Consider the following 21,262-nt stretch of genomic DNA (forward strand, 5'->3'; position numbering starts at 1 on the left):
CTCCAACTACATGTAAAACATGTCCAGCACCAGACAGGGGAAACTCCAATCACATGTACAGCATGTCCAGCACCAGACAGGGGAAACTCCAACCACATGTACAGCATGTCCAGCACAGGCCTATACTGTTCTTACAGCCATAGGCTAAGCCAACACCATAAATAACATTTGGGGAGAGGTTGTGCGAAGGTGTTTTGTTACAGATCACATTACGGTCAAGGTTTCATTCCATTCTCTTTTAGACAGAGGCAAGCTTTCAGTTGCTCAAATAAATTAACTTAAACCATGAGCTGAATAATTATATTTTAACAGCTTTCTTGTAAATCGAGGTTTAAATCATTGTTAGGCTATAATTAACTACAACAAATAAGAGGACAGAAGCAGAGGTAAATAAATAAAGTATACACTTTTTTATTACAAAAGTGCATCAATGACATCTGTGATGCAATTTGCAGGTTTGAAAATGTCACATCTATAACATGACAGAAATAAAATGAGGCTCCATTAATAATCCCAGCTACTGAATGTAGGCTAGGTCAATAATATGGACAGTTAAGAAAATGTATTTACATAAATCAAAACCAAATAATCACACACATTTTGATTTACAACTTTTTAGTAAGGACATTTACAACTGAAACATTATCAAATAAGTTCATAACCAAGCTGGTAAGTGTTTGGACCTTCTGCGGCTTTGCCAACAAATTGGAAAGTAGCTTTTGTCACTCATCTTAAAAACGGATGTTATTGCTCTGAAATTCATATTTAAAAAGAGAACAGAAAACTTCAGACTGCTTACTTAGGTACAGACAACTGTTTACAGTTGGCACTGACAGAGTCTTTATTTTTATCTGAAGTATTCCTGGTGAACTCTAAAGACCCTGTATGAGGGTGTGGGTCTTGAGGAATGGGTCCTCAATAGGCACTCATCTTTATCTTTAGAAATATATCCTTAATATTTCCATAAGACCTCGCCATTTTGGTCAAATGTAATTGAATTTCTGGCAATGCAGTAAAGTATGATTAATTTAAAAGGAAATGGCCCACACTCGCTCACCATTAAAGACATACTGTATCATTATATTATTCAAGCGACTATTAAAAATGTCACATTTCGGGCCTTCATCAATGACTTTCATCAAAAGAATTATACAGAGGGAATGGACATGTACATATAGGCCCCTACGTCATAATTTTGTCAGGCTATTAATAGTTGCTTAAATAAAATAATGTTTTTAATGGTGAGTTAGCGTTGCGCCTTTATCTTTTCAATGATTATCACATTTTTGTTAATGCACCACGCCTCATGTTGGTTGAGTGGCCTCCTACTTCTTTCAATACAGTAATGTTTCAATTGTCAAAATGTCTGCTCTAGCCATACCAGAGTCAGCAACATGTGCCTGAACCTTTTCCTCCTCCTACCATTGCTCCTCATGAGACCAGTCCTCTGGGAAGTCATTGTCATCATCAATCTCCTCTTCCTCGTCCTTTGGCTCCTCCTCCTCCAGTTGCTCTTCTGTGACACCATCTTCCAATGACTCCACTACAACTAGCTGTTCTTCTGGCTCCTCTGTCACTTCCTTTTCCACTGACTCCTCCTGCTCCATTTCCTCCTCTTCAGCTTCCTGTTCCACTGCCTCCTCAGTAACGTCCTCCTCTTCAGCTTCCTGTTTCACTGCCTCCTCAGTAAAGTCCTCCTCTACCTCCTCCTCAGCAGGTTCTTCCTCTGTTACCTCATGCTCCCGTTCTGCCATTTCCGAGGCCTCTGCCGCCTCGGAGTCTACTTCCTCTTGGCTGAGTGGACCACCATTCACCAGCTAGAACACAGAGAACAATCCGTACTGTACATTCAAGAGGGCACTCGAGCATGGGTCATCGTGTAAGGTGTCTGAAAGAGTTACACACTTACAATGCTCCTCTCGAATATTAGTTTTGTATTAGTTTAACATTTTCAACACTATCGATAAAAGGATTTGCTTTTCTCTGATCACGCAGGTTTGGTGTTTACAGATCAGAGCGATCTATTAAGTCAACCTGAAGTTACACAATACTTGACTAACTTACTGTATGTGTCAGAAAGCAGATATAATTACTTTTGTAAGGGCACTGTGTGTAAGTCTACACTATAAGCCTCAAAACCATGATATGTTCTTTCATGAAAAAATGTAGAAGATGAGGAATACTTTATTGTTCATTTTCCTTGCAGTCTACGGATATAGAAATATAATAATTAGCTGTGGTGGAAGTGGGGCCTACCTGGCTGTGAACAGCCTCCAGCTGCTTCTTGAGATGGGGGTGCATGCTCTGGGAGCTGATGTGCTGCTCATCCAGGGTCCTGGTCACTAACTGCAGCTGCTGCTCCAGAGTCTGAGCCTTCTTGGCCTGCCATTCCTCCAGCAACTCCCTTAAACACAGACAGATAGAGACTCAATGAGCCATAGAATATTAGAACCAACATTTGAACTGGTATATTTTATCTAAGCATGTGACCTGACCAAGAAAAACCGTGCGTCTGTCAGGACAAGCTCCTGCCTATAGTCAAGACAAATAAATTACAGCCATCAAGTAACTTTCACTATTCATATACAGTGGGGCAAAAAAGTATTTAGTCAGCCACCAATTGTGCAAGTTCTCCCACTTAAAAAGATGAGAGAGGCCTGTAATTTTCATCATAGGTACACTTCAACTATGTCAGACAAAATGAGAAGAAAAAAAATCCAGAAAATCACATTGTAGGATTTTTAATGAATTTATTTGCTAATGATGGTGTAAAATAAGTATTTGGTCAATAGCAAAAGTTTATCTCAATACTTTGTTATATACCCTTTGTTGGCAATGATAGAGGTCAAACGTTTTCTGTAAGTCTTCACTAGGTTTTCACACACTGTTTCTGGTATTTTGGCCTATTCCTCCATGCAGATCTCCTCTAGAGCAGTGATGTTTTGGGGCTGTTGCTGGGCAACACAGACTTTCAACTCCCTCCAAAGATTTTCTATGGGGTTGAGATCTGGAGACTGGCTAGGCCACTCCAGGACCTTGAAATGCTTCTTACGAAGCCACTCCTTCGTTGCCCGGGCTGTGTTTGGGATCATTGTCATGCTGAAAGACCCAGCCACGTTTCATCTTCAATGCCCTTACTGATGGAAGGAGGTTTTCACTCAAAATCTCACAAGACATAGCCCCATTCATTCTTTCCTTTACACAGATCAGTTGTCCTGGTCCCTTTGCAGAAAAACAGCCCCAAAGCATGATGTTTCCACCCCCATGCTTCACAGTAGGTATGGTGTTTTTTGGATGCAACTCAGCATTCTTTGTCCTCCAAACACGACGAGTTGAGTTTTTACCAAAAAGTTATATTTTGGTTTCATCTGACCATATGACATTCTCCCAATCTTCTTCTGGATCATCCAAATGCTCTCTAGCAAACTTCAGACGGGCCTGGACATGTACTGGCTTAAGCAGAGGGACACATCTGGCACTGCAGGATTTGAGTCCCTGGCGGCGTAGTGTGTTACTGATGGTAGGCTTTATTACTTTGGTCCCAGCTTTCTGCAGGTCATTCACTAGGTCCCCCCGTGTGGTTCTTGGATTTTTGCTCACCGTTCTTGTGATCATTTTGACCCCACGGGGTGAGATCTTGCGTGGAGCCCCAGATCGAGAGAGATTATCAGTGGTCTTGTATGTCTTCCATTTCCTAATAATTGCTCCCACAGTTGATTTCTTCAAACCAAGCTGCTTACCTATTGCAGATTCAGTCTTCCCAGCCTGGTGCAGGTCTACAATTTTGTTTTTGGTGTCCTTTGACAGCTCTTTGGTCTTGGCCATAGTGGAGTTTGGAGTGTGACTGAGGTTGTGGACAGGTGTCTTTTATACTGATAACAAGTTCAAACAGGTGCCATTAATACAGGTAACGAGTGGAGGACAGAGGAGCCTCTTAAAGAAGAAGTTACAGGTCTTGCTTGTTTGTAGGTGACCAAATACTTATTTTCCACCATAATTTGCAAATGAATTCATAAAAAATCCTACAATGTGATTTTCTGGGGTTTTGTCTTTCTCATTTTGTCTTTGTCTCATTTTTTTGTTTTAAGTGGGAGAACTTGCACAACTGGTGGCTGACTAAATACCTTTTTGCCCCATTGTAGCTAGGGAGTGAGTTCATGCATGAAGTTAATCATAAGATTCACAAAACCCAAGCTTACTTGATTTCACCCACTTCCTGGTGGTTGTTATGAAGCACTACCCTGTGAAGACTCAGAAACTCTCTCAGTTCCCTCTGCTCAGTGACCTGTCCCTCCAGCTGTGACGTCAAGCCGTCCACCGTAGACACCTGCTCGTCCAGACTGGATTTGACGTTGTCCACTGTGCTGGTCATCCTCGCCAAGCTCACTGCTAGCGCAGAGTTGGAGCTTGAAACGGCCGCCACGCTCTCCTTGACCGACTCGAAGTCATCGCTCTTTTTTTTCATCATGGCCTGCAGGGCTGCGGAGGAGATGGCTACCTTCTGGAACTCAGCCAGTCTGGTGTTCATCTCGTTGTGGAGTGCCCACAACTGGGATTTGAGGTCGATGCTCTTCAACTGCTCTGACATTGCCAGGGTAACCTCCGCCTTCTGCTGGGCCTGTTTCTGAGCTGCCTCCAAAGCCAGTATCCTCTCCTCGATCAGACCTCCTGATCTCATCTGGGCTTGGTTAAAAAATAGATATCGGTTAAAGCTTGTGTTCCAGAGAAACAAGTACATCTTTATAGCAGATTTTGAGAAATCATTTGATACGTCTAGAATTTGTTTATAAGTGCTTGAATTTCTTCAAATTTGGAAAGTCTCTCATAAGATGGGTAAAAGTCATGTACAACAATTGAATTGTCAAGAGGCGTAAAACAGGGTTGCCCTCTGTCACCATACCTATTTGCTATTGGCATTGAACTGCTAGATCTAATGATAACATTAAGGGGTTAAAAATGAAGGGAAGAGACAAAAATATCAATTGAACGGAAATGGCCCTCCACCAAACTGGAAGTTTTCCGACTAGCTTGGAAAGAAAGTACTGTGCAATATTCAAGAGCCATCACTGCTGCATGATCATCCTATTTTTACAACCTAATTGAGGAGAATAAGAACAATCCCCCCCAAAAAAAGTATGCTGTTGCAAAGCTAAACAAAAAGCAGCATTCAACAAGAGAGGTTGGCTTTCACTTCTGCAGTGATGAATTCATTAACTTCCTCGACGAACAGATCATGATCATTAGAAATAAAATTATGAACTCCTCTTTGAATCTGCATATTTCTCCAAAGCTCAGTTGTCCTGTATTTCTTGACACATTCATGAAAACAGTCATGGCCCCTAAACCCTCAAGCTGCATACTGGACCATATTGCAACTAAACTACTGAAAGAGCTACTTCCTGTGCTTTGCCCTCTTATGTTGAACATAATAAATGGCTCCCTATCCACTGGATGTGTACCAAACTCACTAAAAGTGGCAGTAATAAAGCCTCTCTTGAAAAAGCCAAAACTTGACCTGGAAAATTAAAAAAACTATCGGTCTATAGTTTTGTGAATCTTATGATTAACTTCATACATGAACTCACTCACTAGCTATATGAATATCTCCCATTCCTCAAAAAAAAATGTAAAACTCACTGCCTTCCTGAAGACAAATAATGTATCAAATTTACATTTGATTGATTTTAATTGATGTACGCCGATGAGTCAAGTTCTCGAGTCCTCAATCTTCAACTTTGAAAGGCCTCATTGAGGACATGGATAATTTCTCCAGTTTCTCTGGACTAAAACCCAATTAGTGTACTATATTACAGATTGGCTGTCTATACAATACAAACTTTAAATTGCACGTGGTCTCCCAATTAAACGGGCGGATGGTGAAGTCGATATGCTTGGGGTACATATCCAAGAAAAGTTGAGCGATCTTACAACTGTTAACTTTGAAATTGATTGAAAACAGATACAGTAGAATCTTGAAACCGTGAAGAGGGAAACACCTATTTAAGGGAAGATTACACTAATTCATTCTGTAGTGATTTCGCAGTTCACATATTTATCCATGGCTCTGACCCAGGAGAATCCTTTTTTAAATAATGTGAGAAAAAAACATTGTACTTTATTTGGAATGGCGAACAAGAGAAACAAGCATATTTCTAAAACGAACATGAGTTTGGAGGGTTAAAACTGTAAAATATTAAGGCATTAAACCTCTCTCTTAAAGCCTACATTGTACTGAAATTGTACTTAAATCCAAATTGGTTTTCTAGCAAGCTACTATGAGAGGCCCATCCTATGATTAAGATTGGTCTCTTTGCTTTATTGCAGATGAAAACCTTACATTTTCGGTGGCTTGACAATGGATCCCTGTTTAAAGTATCAACCTTTTTAAATGGTCATACAGAGTTGGCTACAATTTCAACTTCAAAATCAGTTTCACTTAAACTTTCTGGCGCAGGCGTTCCGCTAGCGACCCACCTCGACAACATCCGGTGAAATTGCAGAGCGAGAAATTCAAATGATAGAAAGAGAAATATTTAACATTCATGAAAATACAAGTGTCAGACATCAAAATAAAGCTTAACTTCTTGTTAATCCAGTGTCAGATTTCAAAAAGGATTCACAGCAAAAGCACACCATGCGATAATCTGAGGACAGTGCCTGCATACAAAAGCATGTAAAACATTTTTCAAACAGGCAGGTGCACCACGAAAGTCAGAAATAGCGATATAATAAATGCCTTACATTTGAAGATCTTCTGTTGGCACTCCAATAGGTCCCAACTACCCAAATGGTCACAAATGGTCCTTTTGTTTGATAAATTCCTTCTTTATATCCCCAAAAACTCAGTTTAGCTGGCACACTTCATTCAATAATCCACCGGTTTCCCTCCTTCAAAATGCATACAAAATGAATCCCAAACGTTACCAATAAACTTCTCCAAACAAGTCAAACAACGTTTATAATCAAACCTCAGGTACCCTAATACGTACATAAACAATCACATTTAAGACGGAGAATCGGTATTGTCTTTCCCGGAGATAAACAACAAAGGAACCGCTCTTATCCACGCGTATGCAAACACTACAGCCAAAATGGGAGCCACTACAAATTCTAGCTAATTTTTTCCAAAAACAAGCCTGGAACTCTTTCTAAAGCCTTTGACATCTAGTGGAAGCCGTAGGAACTGCAATCTGGGAGGATTTTGCCTCATAATAAACATGACAGCCATTGGAAACAGTAGTAAGCTGAATTATTATTATTTTTGGATGGTTTGTCCTTGGGGTTTCGCCTGTCATATCAGTGCTGTTATATTCACAGACATTATTTTAACAGTTCTAGAAACATTAGAGTGTTTCTTATCCAAATCTATCAATTATATGCATATTCTAGCTTCTGGGCCTGAGTAACAGGCAGTTTACTTTGGACACGCTTTTAATCTGGACGTCAAAATACTGCCCCCTAGCCCAAAGAATTAAAGTCAAAAGGTTTGACAGCAATACCGCATAAAATCAAGTCAGTTGGGAACAGGTTGTTAATGTCCCAAACAACAATTGACACATCAATCAGTTTGTTACAATTTAAGCTATTATATAAAACACTTGCTACAAAAAGAATGCTCAATATATGGGGCATTGAACAGTCAGCCTTGTGCAGATTCTGCCATGAGGAAACAGAATCAATAGATCATCTGTTCTGCTACTGTCCAGCAGTGGCTCACGTTTGGATTCAGGTCGAGGTATGATTGTTAATGTCAATATCGGTAGAAAAGTTACAAATAGGGAGGTTCAGTACCCCTTTAAAACCTCATAGTAAAATGGAAGGATGCATTGCAAAAATAAATAGCTAAATAGAATTATACTAGGAAATATGGGTTCATCTGTGGACAACGGAGGGTTGGAGTTAAGGTCAGAATGAATGGCGGATTGGCCGCTGATGGTGAAAATCCAGCACTTGAAGAAAGAGGCAATGTATAATGACTTAACTACAGGTAAGGTAGATGTAAGCAAAATAGCTGGAAGTAGCAATAGTAATACACATGATTTCCAGTGTTCTGTTTGGAAGAGTTGAGGGTTAATGGTCACTAGACTCAATGTTTTATGTTAGAGATGAAATATTTATCAAATATCTGTAGATAGTGATTGACGCCGGTCTGGAGGTGTAAGGACCGACAAATGCTTGTGTGATTCTGTTGCAGCTTACAAAGCCCCTGCATTTTGTTTTGACTTCCTAACAAGCCTTTCTGGCTGGTGTTTCCAGAGCAGTTGTCTGCTGATTTAGGATGTAAAGGCCTTCTCAGAGACGGCTAGTTAGACATTTCTCTGCTTCTGTGCTGGAGTTGTCTCCCTGTTGCAACTTGTAAAAAACCAAATAGATTTTGATTGACCTGCTCATCCCTGTTATTCACATAGAAATTCTGATTCCAGTAATACACAAGGAATAGGAAAATATTCTCCACATCCGTGCTGGACCAACAACAAACACCAAGTACTAAGAAAGAGAACCTGCAAAACTGTATTGTGGTTCTGGTTACAGTGAGATGCTGACTTTCCTCACCCACGTTTAATATCTGTTACCTACAAGGACATTCAGTCATACAGCTGTTTCTGGTTAGCCTGATAACTCATACTAAATCTTCCGCTGCTCTATCTTAAGTTGCCATCATTTAAGTTGTTTGTGCTGACGAGTGGCACGAGGGGTGTTGTACAAAACAACTCTAACCAATCACGGAGTCTCTAACCAATCACAGCATCCAAGCCAATGACGGATTTTCAAACTGCCGCTTTACACTTTACCCACGTGTTTTCTGGCTCTGGCTCAGCCTATTGGCTTCTGGATCAATCAGACAGCCCCGAAGAATGTGTTAGAATTCGGTAAAGGGTTGGGAATGTACTCAGATCCAATGCGGAGAAGAAACTAATGTCCATGGACGTGACGTAGCTTTTGGCCAGAGCAAGGAGTCTGGGTAGCCAGGCAAGCTGCTGGCATACAGGGCTGTGAAAATAGCTTGATAGTGTTAAAGGGTAGAGGGAGGTCCTGACTGATCTTTAAACAGCTGCTGCTGTTTGTTCCGTTGCTTAACAAATGTAATTTCCATTCATTTCAACATGTGTGGTTGGGAAACATGAGCATGAACTTGCAGACTGGTAGCATACTATATATAGATAGCTATCCTATCCTGTATGCATGTGTACAGTATAGGCCAGGGGTCCCCAATTACATTCAGCCATGGGCCAATTTTTCATTGAGCAGATGGTCAGAGGGCCGGAACAAAGTTATAATCAATTTGTACACCGCAAATTGATCACAATAATCCCAAACAGATATAGTATTTGACAAAAACAGAATTATTTCAACCCTTGTTTACATTGGGATATGACCACATATGCCTCTAAATTATGAGTGGAAATACTTGGGAATAGATTTCTGAAATTAAAATGACTTTGAGCTGATTTCATAGTGACTTAATATTATTTTATGTCCATAAACAAAAATTATGTGCTCAGAAAACTTGGAGTGCCAAATAGCCACCTACTGTGGAACCCTGATATAGAACCTACTGTAGAACTATATGCTGTAGCGATGGGCATTCCAAGTGTTTTCGGTGATCCGACTCATTTGGCTCAGTTCCCGAAAAGATCTATAACCATGAATAATTGCACATCTCCAATGTGAAGCGGAAAGGGTAGGCTACCATTATGTCAGATCGTGAAATGAGCATTCCAATAAATGTTTACCTGGCTCAGATTGACGTGCTATCCCCACTAATTATTGTTTCTGAAGCGAGGATTCACCCTCTTTAGATAATTATTTTGTAACACATCTGCAGAAAAACGTTGTTCTGAGCTCATAAAGCAGTCGTAACAGTATGCAAAACAGGGAGCCAAATGAACATCTCTTTCACCGATGCGATTCAGTTCCCGACATTCACCAAAAAGATCAATTCAAAAAGAGCTGTAGACATCCTATGCACAAGGCACATGCTGGTATTCAATCATGATCAGAACATCAACATAAACTGATGATGACAAAATATAAATATATCAACATTTTCATATTTTATACAGAACAAAAATATAAACAACACGCAACAATTTCAAAGATTTTACTGAGTTACAGTTCATATAAGGAAATCAGTCAATTGAAATAAATTTAGGCACTAACCTATGGATTTTCCATGGCTGTGAATACAGATATGCATCTGTTGGTCACAGATAACATAAAAAAATAGGTCTCAGAATGGGTCTCAGGATCTCGTCACGGTATCTCTGTGCATTCAAACTGCCATCGATAAAATGCAATTGTGTTCATTGTCCGTAGCTTATGTCTGCCCATACCATAACTCCACTGGCACCATGGGGCATTCTGTTCACAACCTTACAATCAGCAAACCACACTCCCACACAATGCCATATTCGTGGTCTGCATAAGTGAGGCCGGTTGAACGTACTGCCAAATTCTAAAAAATGACGAAGGAGGCGGCTTATGGTAGAGAAATGAACATTAAATGATCTGGCAAAAGCTCTGGTGGACATTCATGCAGTTAGCATGCCAATTGCACACTCCCTCAAAACTTGAGACATCTGTGGCATTGTATCTTGTGACAAAACTACCCATTTTAGATTGCCATTTTTTTTGTCCCCAGCACAAGGTGTACCTGTGTAATGATCAGGCTGTTTAATCAGCTTCTTGATATGCCACACGTGTCAGCTGGGTGGATTACCTTGGCAATGGAGAAATGTTCACTAACAGGGAAAAATAAGCTTTTACTGCATATGGAACATTTCTGGGATCTTATATTTCAGCTCATGAAACATGGGACCACCAACACTTCACATGTTGCGTTTATAATTTTGTTCAGTGTATATTCTGTGATGGGAGGAATTGATACTAACAATATTTCCATTTCCTTTCTCCGGCAATGCTTTAATAACAACTCCAAAGCCCTTCTCATTCTCATTTGATTTACATTACTGCAAAGATCAATAATAACAACTCCAAAGCCCTTCTCATTCTCATTTGATTTACATTACTGCAAAGATCAACGACTCATGGTCATATGACAATTTCAGAATCAGATCAGTCCATTACCTGTGCGTCTCTCAGCCCCATCTGCTGCTGAAATTTGGTGATTCTTGTTTGCATGGCCTTAAACGTTTCTGATAGCTGATCAATGGATTGTTGCTGTTGCAGGCAAAACCAGCCCGCGGATGCCCCTCCAATCGCGACCATAAGGAACAACATGCATGGCAGCGCAACTTGATTTACTCTTCTTCGCGACTCAGACACTGGGTGGGATTCTATTAAGAAAGAGTTGTCCTCGCGCTCTGGCTTGAAGTTGGCGGCAGTCTTTGATTTGCGCTTAGTCATTTTGGATACCTTGTTCCCTGGAGAGAGACTCACGTACACAGGAGACGTGAGACAGGGAGAATGATGGCACTCGTCTTGCTCGAGATAAAGTGGTGCTTCGATTTATTAGGGTATGCTCCTGTGCTCTCTCTACTCTGCAACACCCCGTTCATTCATTGGACATTTACTGAAGTCAGGCAAGTGTTCTAATGTTAGTATCAGAAGCGTGACACCCCCTCGTTCCTCGTTGTGGTCGGAAGTTGCTCTAGTAGCCTAGAGCTCAATGTGTTTTGTAATCGAATGTAACTTGCATACAATGTTTAAAGGCTACTGTCACGTGTTATACACCTCTTTATTGAAGTTTGATCTGATATTATATGGACAATGTACGCCTTTTAACCCTTTTTCTATGACACCTCAGAAAACTCATGTAGTAGGCCTATGGTCATAAACATATTTAGGCCTTAGGAAAATGTATGTAAGAAATATATCAATAATTTTCTTGCACATGTGAACATACAGTAAATATATTTCGAAAAAATGTATATATAGCCATGATTTTTTAGCAGGCCCACTGCTGTCAATCACAATTTAAAATGTTCCCTGAGCCCTGCCCCTCTCCAACACAGGTAGAGAAATTATTCGGGTACAGCTGTGGGCCACATACTTTGTATTTTTCTGGCCCAGTATATGCCTGGGTCATGCTCAAAACTGGCCTACATACTGCATCACCATAAGATTACACAGGTCAGGCCCAGCAGTGAGCCACACACTGTAAAATGATTAATTCTCTTTTTCTTATTTTTGTATTTATTTCACCATTATTTAACCAGGTAGGCTAGTTGAGAACAAGTTCTCATTTGCAACTGCGACCTGGCCAAGATAAAGCATAGCAATTCGACTCACACAACAACACAGAGTTACACATGGAATAAACAAAACATAGTCAATAATACAGTAGAACAAAAGAAAACAAAAAGTCTATATACAGTGAGTGCAATAAATAGGCCATGGGGGCGAAGTAATTACAATATAGCAATTAAACACTGGAATGGTAGATGTGCAGAAGATGAATGTGCAAGTAGAGATACTGGGGTGCAAAGGATCAAGATAAATAAATAAATACAGTATGGGGATGAGGTAGGTAGATAGATGGGCTATGTACAGGTGCAGTGATATGTGAGCTGCTCTGACAGCTGGTGCTTAAAGCTAGTGAGGGAGATATGAGTCTCCAACTTCAGAGATTTTTGCAGTTCGTTCCAGTCATTTGCAGCAGGGAACTGGAAGAAAAGACGACCAAAGGAGGAATTGGCTTTGGTGGTGACCAGTGAGATATACCTGCTGGAGCGAGTGCTACGAGTGGGTGCTGCTATGGTGACCAGTGAGCTGAGGAGGGGCTTTTTATATATATACCTTTTTATAAGGCGGGGCTTTACCTTGCAGAGACTTGTAGATAACCTGTAGCCAGTGGGTTTGACGACACGTATGAAGCGAGGGCCAACCAACGAGAGCGAACAGGTCGCAATGGTGGGTAGTGTATGGGGCTTTGGTGACAAAACGGATGGCACTGTGATAGACTGCATCCAGTTTGTTGAGTAGAGTGTTGGAGGCTATTTTATAGATGACATCACCGAAGTCGAGGATCGGTAGGATGGTCAGTTTTACGAGGGTATGTTTGGCAGCATGAGGAAAGGATGCTTTGTTGCGATATAGGAAGCCAATTCTAGATTTAATTTTGGATTGGAGATGCTTACTTCTCTAGGGTAGGGGGCAGCATTCAGAATTTTGGATGAAAAGCATGCCCAAATTAAACGGCCTGCTACTCAGGCCCAGAAGATACAATATGCATATAACTGGTAGATTTGGATAGAAACCACTCTAAAGTTTCCAAAACTGTTAAAACAGTGTCTGTGAGTATAGCATAACTTATTTGGCAGGTGAAAACCTGAGAAAACTCCATTCAGGAAGTAGTTTTCTGTTTGTTGGTTTTCTAGTTTTCTATTCAATGATTTAGGACTCAAATTGCAGTTCCTATGCTTTCCACTAGATGTCAACAGTATTTAGAAATTGTTTCAGGCTTGTATTCTGATAAATGAGGAAGTAAGACAGGTATGAATGAGTGGATCCTTGTCGAGTCACAGAGCTTTTTCATGCGTAATCCCGAGAGAGTGCCTTTCTTGTTTACGTTTTATATTGACAACGTTATTGTCTGGTTGAAATATTATAGATCATTTAGGCTAAAAACAAGGATTGAATATAAACATCGTTTGACATGTTTCTATGAACTTTACGGATAATATTTGGATTTTTTGTCTGCCTGTTTTGACTGCGTTCGAGCCTGTGGATTACTGAAGAAAATGCGTGAACAAAACTGAGTTTTTTGGATATAAAGAGTCTTCATCGAACAAAAGGAACATGTATTGAGTAAATGAATGTCTTCTGAGTGCAACCATATGAAGATCAGCAAAGGTAAGGGATTAATTGTATCTCTATTTCTGACTTGTGTAACTCTTCTGCTTGGCTGGTTACTGTTTGTAATGATTTGTCTGCTGGGTTATGTTCTCAAATAATCGTAAGGTATGCTTTCGCCATAAAGCATTTTTTAAATCTGACATCGTGGTTGGATTCACAAGAAGTTCATCTTTAAACCTATGTAAAATATGTTTTTTTTTTTTTGTGAATTTTTATAATGAGTATTTCTGTATTTGAATTTGGCGCTCTGCAATCTCACTGGATGTTTGCCAGGTGGGACGCTAGCCCTAGAGAGGTTAATATGAGTCTGGAAGGAGAGTTTACAGTCTAACCAGACACCTAGGTATTTGTAGTTGTCCACATATTTTAAGTCAGAGCCGTCCAGTGTAGTGACACTGTGCCATTTTCCGAGCCAAAGATAGGAGTCACAAAAAGCAGAAATATAGATACAATTAATCACTAACCTTTGATGATCTTCATCAGATGACACTCATAGGACATCATGTTACACAATACATGTATGTTTTGTTCGATAATGTGCATATAAATATAAAAGAAATCTCAGTTTACATTGGCGTCTTACATGCAGTAATGTTTTGATTCCAAAACATCCAGTGATTTTGCAGAAATACTAATAATAAACATTGATAAAAGATACTAGTGTTATTCACAGAATTAAAGATATACCTCTCCTTAATGCAACCGCTGTGTCACATTTCATAATCACTTTACGGAAAAAGCATAATCTGAGAACGGCGCTCAGAACCCAAAACAGCCAGAGGAATATCCGCCTTGTTGGAATCAACAAAGTTAGAAACAACATCATAAATATTCACTTACCTTTGATGATTTTCGTCAGAAGGCACTCCCAGGAATCCCAGTTCGACAATAAATGACTGATTTGTTCCATAAAGTTCCATAATTTATGTCCAAATAGCCACTTGTTGTTAGCGTGTTCAGCCCAGTAAACCATCTTCATGAGACTCGAGCATTTCATCCAGACAAAAACTCAAAATGTTCCGTTACAGTCCCTTAGAAACATGTCAAACGATGTATGGAATCAATCGTTAGGATGTTTATAACATAAAACATCAATAATGTTCCAATTTTCCAACAATGTTCCAACCAGAGAAAAGCACTGGAACGAGAGGTAACTCTGTCGGGAGCGCGCGTCATGAGACCAAGGCTCTCTGCCAGACCACTGACTCAAACAGGTCTCATGAGCCCCTCCTTTACAGTAGAAAAGTTTCAAAATACGGTTGACATCTAGTGGAAGCCCTAGGAAGTGCAACCTCATCCATATCTCAATGTGTACTTGGTAGGCCAAGCTTTGAAAAACTACAAACCTCAGATGTCCCACTTCCTGGTTGAATTTTTCTCAGGTTTTCGCCTGCCATATGAGTTCTGTTATACTCACAGACAACATTCAAACAGTTTTAGAAACTTCAGAGTGTTTTCTATCCAATACTAATAATAATATGCATATATTAGCATCCAGATTTTGCAGCTCTTTCAGAACATCAGCTATCTGTGTTTGAGTGAAGGAGAAATGGGGAGGCTTGGGCAAGTTGCTGTGGGGGGTGCAGAGCTGTTGACCGGGGTAGGGGTAGCCAGTTGGAAAGCATGGCCAGCCATAGAAAAATGCTTATTGAAATTCTCGATTATAGTAGATTTCCTAGCCTCCGTGCAGTGGGCAAATGGGAGGAGGTGATCTTATTCTCCATGGACTTTACAGTGTCCCAGAACGTTTTGGAGTTTGTGCTACAAGATGCAAATTTCTGTTTGAAAAAGCTAGCCTTTGCTTTCCTAACTGCCTGTGTATATTGGTTCCTAACTTTCCTGAAAAGTTGCATATCACGGGGGCTATTTGATGCTAATGCATTACACCACAGGATGTCTTTGTGATTGTCAAGGGCAGTCAAGTCTGGAGTGAACCAAGGGCTATATTTGTTGAACCAATTTGCTATATTTGATTATTTAAGATATTGAGGAAAGCCATTTTTAAGAATAACCGGGCATTCTCTACAGACGGAATGAGGTCAATATCCTTCTAGGATACCCGGGCCAGGTTGATTAGAAAGGCCTTCTTGCTGAAGTGTTTTAGGGAGCGTTTGACAGTAATGAGGGGTGGTCGTTTGTCCGCAGACCCATTACGGGCGCAGGCAATGAGGCAGTGATCGCAGTTGAAGACAGCAGAGGTGTATTTATAGGGCAGGTTGGTTAGGATGAAATCTATGAGGGTGCCCGTTGTCATGACTGTCCTGATCAGGTCAGGTTACAGGAGACCACAACCCTACAGATTATCTCTCAATCCCAATAGAGGAGGAGAGATCTAGGGGTCTGAAGATGTGGGGTTTTTATGACCCCTCACGCCCATGGTAAATCTTAGGCCACAGACAAATTCCTTTGTCCTGTCACTATGGACAACCACCCTCAGAACATTTAACATGAAATACAGGGACTTTGGAACAATGGTTTCCGTCAGCCACAATGGTGGTCATGACGATAGATGTAATATGAAAATGTACGTCATTTTTGTTTTGTTATTAAGGGTTAATAGATGACGTTATTACGAAAACAATGTAACGTTAAGAGTTTTCCTAGTATATGTCTGATGTTTATACATTGTACGTTGTATAGAAAATGTCAAAGAGAATGTTTTGGAAAAGATGAAATGTGAAGTTAGTTGTCTAAAATTTGATTAAAATTCAAATCTAGACCTTGCCTCTTATCTTGGTATACCCAGAGAATTGCCCTAAAGGCAGTTACGCCCACTTCTGACCCGAGGGTATAAACCTGTGAGTGAAGAATTAATTTATCAGACTAAGTGACCCAAGCTGCAGCCGAGGTCTAAAAAGTAAACGAACCCAAAACGCAACAAGTGTGAAGACAAAGACATATTTTTCTACCCAAGCTAAGGATGAGTAGCTGTGTCTAAGCGGGTGAATTCAAGTCGGACCACCTAGCCTCCACTCCCCATTGAATCATGGTATCTATACTGTTTCATTCCTACGCTGTGAGCTCTGAGCTACAGAGCTGTCTGTCCTCAGAAGAGCCCTTCCAGAGCAAGGGCGAGGGAACAGACCCCTAAGCCAAAAGGACACTGACATCGTGAGGACAATTGAGTTGCGCTGGAGAAGTGCGTTGAGCAGCCTGAACGGTCCACACGGGGAATCTACGTAGACCTTCCACACGTAATTACATCATTATATTCTGACCCATAAGAGTGGCAGTTTGGGGCAAGGCTAGGGTGAGAATAAGCATAGCTGACAAATTCACCCAAATGTATATTTCTCTCGTGTACTTTCTCTTTTTCTCTCTCTTTTAAATCCCCATTTTGAGTAACAAACGCCATAGTGTGTTGATCCGTTATACAAAGTTCTAATCAATAGCCTAGAATGTGTTTTTGTGTATGTGTATCTTTTATCATCATTTTATCTTTCTAGTAAATAAATACTCAACTAACATTGGTGTGGTACGAACTCATTGGTGAGACCCGGGTCCGTGCAGATTCCTGGATTATGCGACGTTCAGAACGAGACTGTAGAGGTAACTGATTAATTAGCGGCTGTTGTAAAATCGATATTCTGATATTCTTTGAGTTAATTTGGGAAATAGAAACTCAATAAAACTAATTTTCCCAATGTGCCCCAGGTTAATGAGTTAATAATTGCTTGATTCAGTTAATCACGCAATTAGAAACCTTTAATCATTCGATGAGCAACAGTCGTCACATTAACTAATACAATGTCACGTCACCGTGTTTACAGATTTAGGGTTGTACCTGGTAGGTTCCATGATAATTTGGATGAGATTGAGGGCATCTAGCTTAGAATGTGTTAAGCAATCCCAGTTTAGGTCACCTAGCGGTACAATCTCTGAAGTTAAATGGGGGGAAATAATTCACATATGGTGTCCAGGGCACAACTTGGAGCTGAGGGGGGGTCTATAACAAGCGGCAACATGAGGGACTAATTTCTGGAAAGGTGGATTTTTAAAAGTAGAACCTCGAACTGTTTGGGCACAGACCTGGATAGCATGACAGAACTCTGCAGGCTATCTCCTGCAGTAGATTGCAACTCCACCACCTTTGGCAGTTCTATCTAGGCTGAAAATGTAGTAGTTGGGGTTGGAAATTTCAGAATTTTAGTAAGTAGTAAGACATGTATAAAAGCAACAGATACCATTAATAAGAAGGGGCTAGAAGCGTCTTATATGGTGCGCTACCGAGTGGCTGGGACAGGCAAGACCCATACTATTGTGGAGGACTTAATTATTCCTGCTGTCGCAGATATGGCTGGGACAGTGCTGGGGGAAAAGTCTCCAAAAATTATACAGACAATGCCTTCATCAAACAACACTGTTTCACGATGCATCAGTGACATGGCAGGAGATGCTTTGAAACAATTACTGCCTGGCATACAAGCCAGTGAATTCTATGCGTTACAGCTGGATGAGTCAACAGACATAGCTGACCTGGCACATCTCCTGGTATATGTCCGTTACGTTCATGGGGGGTCAATTAAGAAAGACATCCTCTTCTGGAGCCCAGAACAATAAGAGAGGATATTTAAAAAATACTGGACAGCTTTGTGACATCAAATGGACTTTGGTGGTCAAGATGTGTTGGTATCTGTACTGATGGCGCAAAAGCCATGACAGGGAGACATAGTGGAGTGGTAACGCGCGTGCAAGCAGTTGCTACCGACGCCACTTGGGTACACTGCCTCATCCACCGAGAGGCTCTTGCTGCCAAGGGGACACTACAGTGAAAGTTGTTAACTTTGTTAAACCAAGGCCTCTCAAGTGGTGCAGGGGTCTAAGGCCACTAGAGATTCTGGGTTCGAGTCCAGGCTCTGTCACATGCAACCGGGAGACCTATGGGGCGGCGCTCAATTGGCCCAGCATTGTCCGGGTTAGGGGAGGGTTTGGCCGGCAGTGATGTCCTTGTCCCATTGTGCACTAACAACTCTTGTGGCGGGCCTGGCACAGTGCACGCTGACACGGTCGCCAGGTGCACGGTGTTTCCTCCGACACGTTGGTGCGCCTGACTTCCGGGTTAAGTGGGCATTGTGTCAAGAAGCAGTGCGACTTGGTTGGGTTGTGTTTCGGAGGATGCACAGATCTCGACCTTCACCTCTCCTGAGTCCATACGGGAGTTGCAGCGATGAGACAAGACTGTAACTACCAATTGGATACCACAAAATTGTGGAGAAAACGGGGTAAATACAATTTTAAAAAACATTGTTAAAGCAAGGCTCCTGGACTCTCGTGTATGTTCTGCATTATGCAATGATATGGACAGCGAACATGTAACGCTTTCACAACATAGTGCACTGGTTATCAAAGGGAAAAGTATTGATACGTTTTTTTGAATTGAGAGATGTGCTCAAAGTTTTCTTTACTGACCATAATTTTCACTTGTTTGATCGCTTGCATGATGATGAGTTTCTCACATGACTATCTGTGTGATGTTTTTTCTCACCTGAATGATCTGAATCTAGGATTACATACAGGGACTCTCCGCAACTATATTCAATATGCGGGGCAAAATTGAGGGTATTATTAAGAATTTGGAGCTCTTCTCTGTCTGCATTAACAAGAACAACATACAGGTCTCTCCATCATTGTATGATTTTTTGCGTGCAAATTTACTCAAGCTTACGGACAATATAAAACATAATAAAGCGAAGCACCTGAGTGAGCTGGGTGCGCAATTACGCAGGTACTTTCCCGAAAAGGACGACACAAACAACTGGATTCATTATCCCTTTCATGCCCTGCCTCCAGTCCACTTACTGATATCTGAACAAGAGAGTGTCATCGAAATTGCAACAAGCAGTTCTGTGAAAATTGTATTTAATCAGAAGCCACTGCCAGATTTCTGGATAGGGCTGTGCTCAAGAGTATCCTGCCTTGGCAAATCCAGTTGTTAAGACACTGATGCCCTTTGCAACCATGTACCTATGTGAGAGTGGATTCTCAGCCCTCACTAGCATGAAAACTAAATACGGGCACAGACTGTGTGGAAAGTGATTTAAGACTGAGACTCTCCAATACAACCCAACATTGCAGTTATGTGCATCATTTCAAGCACATCCTTCTCATGAACCTGTAAGATGGCTAAATAAAGAGCAAAATTATTGATTATTATATTATTATGTGTGCCCTTGTCACTTCCGACAAGCCGGGTTGTAACAAAAACACACACTCATTCTTATGTTTAATAAATGTATCGTATAGTCTGTGTGGCAGGCTTACAATGATGGTAAAAAAAAGCATATGAGAGTGCGAGGGGTACGTAGCTGGAGGTTGAATGTTTGAAGGGGTACGGGACTATAACCTTTTTTGGAACCACTGGCCTAGATAGTTATTTGTAGAGTATGTCAACTTTGGTGTCTATTTGACTTCATGGCAATTTTCAAAGATCAGCATAAGAACATTAAGAGTGGAGAAGACCACCAAGTCTGGCCATGTGGAGAAGTGCAAATAGATTTGAGTTAAGCTATAGTGAGGGGCAATTTACCGGTTTGTGGATAAAGTTTATCCTGTGTCAGTGAGTGTAGCTATTAAGTTAATTTTGAGCGTCTTAGCAATACAATGTTTCCTATACAGCTGTCAACTATCAGTTCTAGTATGTTGTCATTGATGAGAATGAATCTAACAATCTATTGACATTCAGAATTTACTTTGTTTTGACATCCAGCCTGTATTGTAGTTTCATGACCAGAGACAAATCTTCAAAGGCACAGTATTTATTTATTCAGAGTGGTACATGCATTCACACATTCCTTCCCACTATATGATTGATATGTTGAGTGATAAAATCCCAAGTTATCAATTGTCCTAATATCCGTAATATCATGAATAAAATCAAAGTGTATTTATATTGCACATTTCTTACAACAAATGCATTTCAAAGTGTTCACAGTCATTGGATGGGGATTTGTCTGTAAAGTGGGGAACATATAACGAATTAGAGGGCATAAAGGCATTGAAAATGGCTACAGGAATGGACGTCCAGGAGTCAGGGCTTTGGGCCACGGTGTCTAGGGTCCTGGGTGCCTCATTGGATGGTCTGGTGGGCACCACAGCAGTGGTAGAGGTCAAGTTTCTGTATGATGTAAGGGACAGTAAAGTCAAAGGATTTATATATATAGGAGGAGGGAGGGTCTTGCCGCCCTCCAACATGAAGACCATGTTGGAGTCATGCCTGGCCATGCAGTCATGAGTGAACAGGGAGTACAGGAGGGGATGAGTACACACGTGTTAAGGATCAGCATTGCGGATATGTTGTTACCTACCCTTACCACCTGGGGGCGGCCCGTCAGGAAGTCCAGGATCCAGTTGCAGAGGGAGGTGTTTAGTCCCAGTGTCCTTAGCTTAGTGATGGGTTTTGAGGGCACTATGGTGTTGAACGTTGAGCTGTAGTCAATGAATAGCA

The 21,262-nt window shown here is 40.9% G+C and overlaps 1 protein-coding gene across 1 annotated transcript; it reads right to left on the bottom strand.

The window, feature by feature from the left end:
- Positions 1–388: 388 nt before the first annotated feature.
- On the bottom strand, positions 389–11,502 carry LOC139371384 (neurofilament medium polypeptide). Its single transcript, XM_071111750.1, has 4 exons — positions 11,089–11,502; positions 4,200–4,678; positions 2,257–2,404; positions 389–1,817 (listed from the first exon to the last, which is right to left on the bottom strand). The coding sequence occupies exons 1-4, from the start codon at positions 11,365–11,367 to the stop codon at positions 1,419–1,421; spliced, it is 1,305 nt and encodes a 434-aa protein (XP_070967851.1). The 5' UTR covers positions 11,368–11,502; the 3' UTR covers positions 389–1,418.
- Positions 11,503–21,262: the final 9,760 nt, after the last annotated feature.

The sequence above is a fragment of the Oncorhynchus clarkii genome, chromosome 17 (genome assembly GCF_045791955.1).
Source record: "Oncorhynchus clarkii lewisi isolate Uvic-CL-2024 chromosome 17, UVic_Ocla_1.0, whole genome shotgun sequence".
Lineage (NCBI taxonomy): Eukaryota > Metazoa > Chordata > Actinopteri > Salmoniformes > Salmonidae > Oncorhynchus > Oncorhynchus clarkii.

Coding starts and splice junctions, on each gene's coding strand:
- LOC139371384 (XM_071111750.1), bottom strand. CDS start 11,367: ATGACTAAGCGCAAATCAAAGACTGCCGCCAACTTCAAGCCAGAGCGC. Junction 4,679..11,088: donor TGGGGCTGAGAGACGCACAG/GTAATGGACTGA, acceptor AACCAAGCCCAG/ATGAGATCAGGAGGTCTGAT. Junction 1,818..2,256: donor TGGAGGCTGTTCACAGCCAG/GTAGGCCCCACT, acceptor TCTGTGTTCTAG/CTGGTGAATGGTGGTCCACT.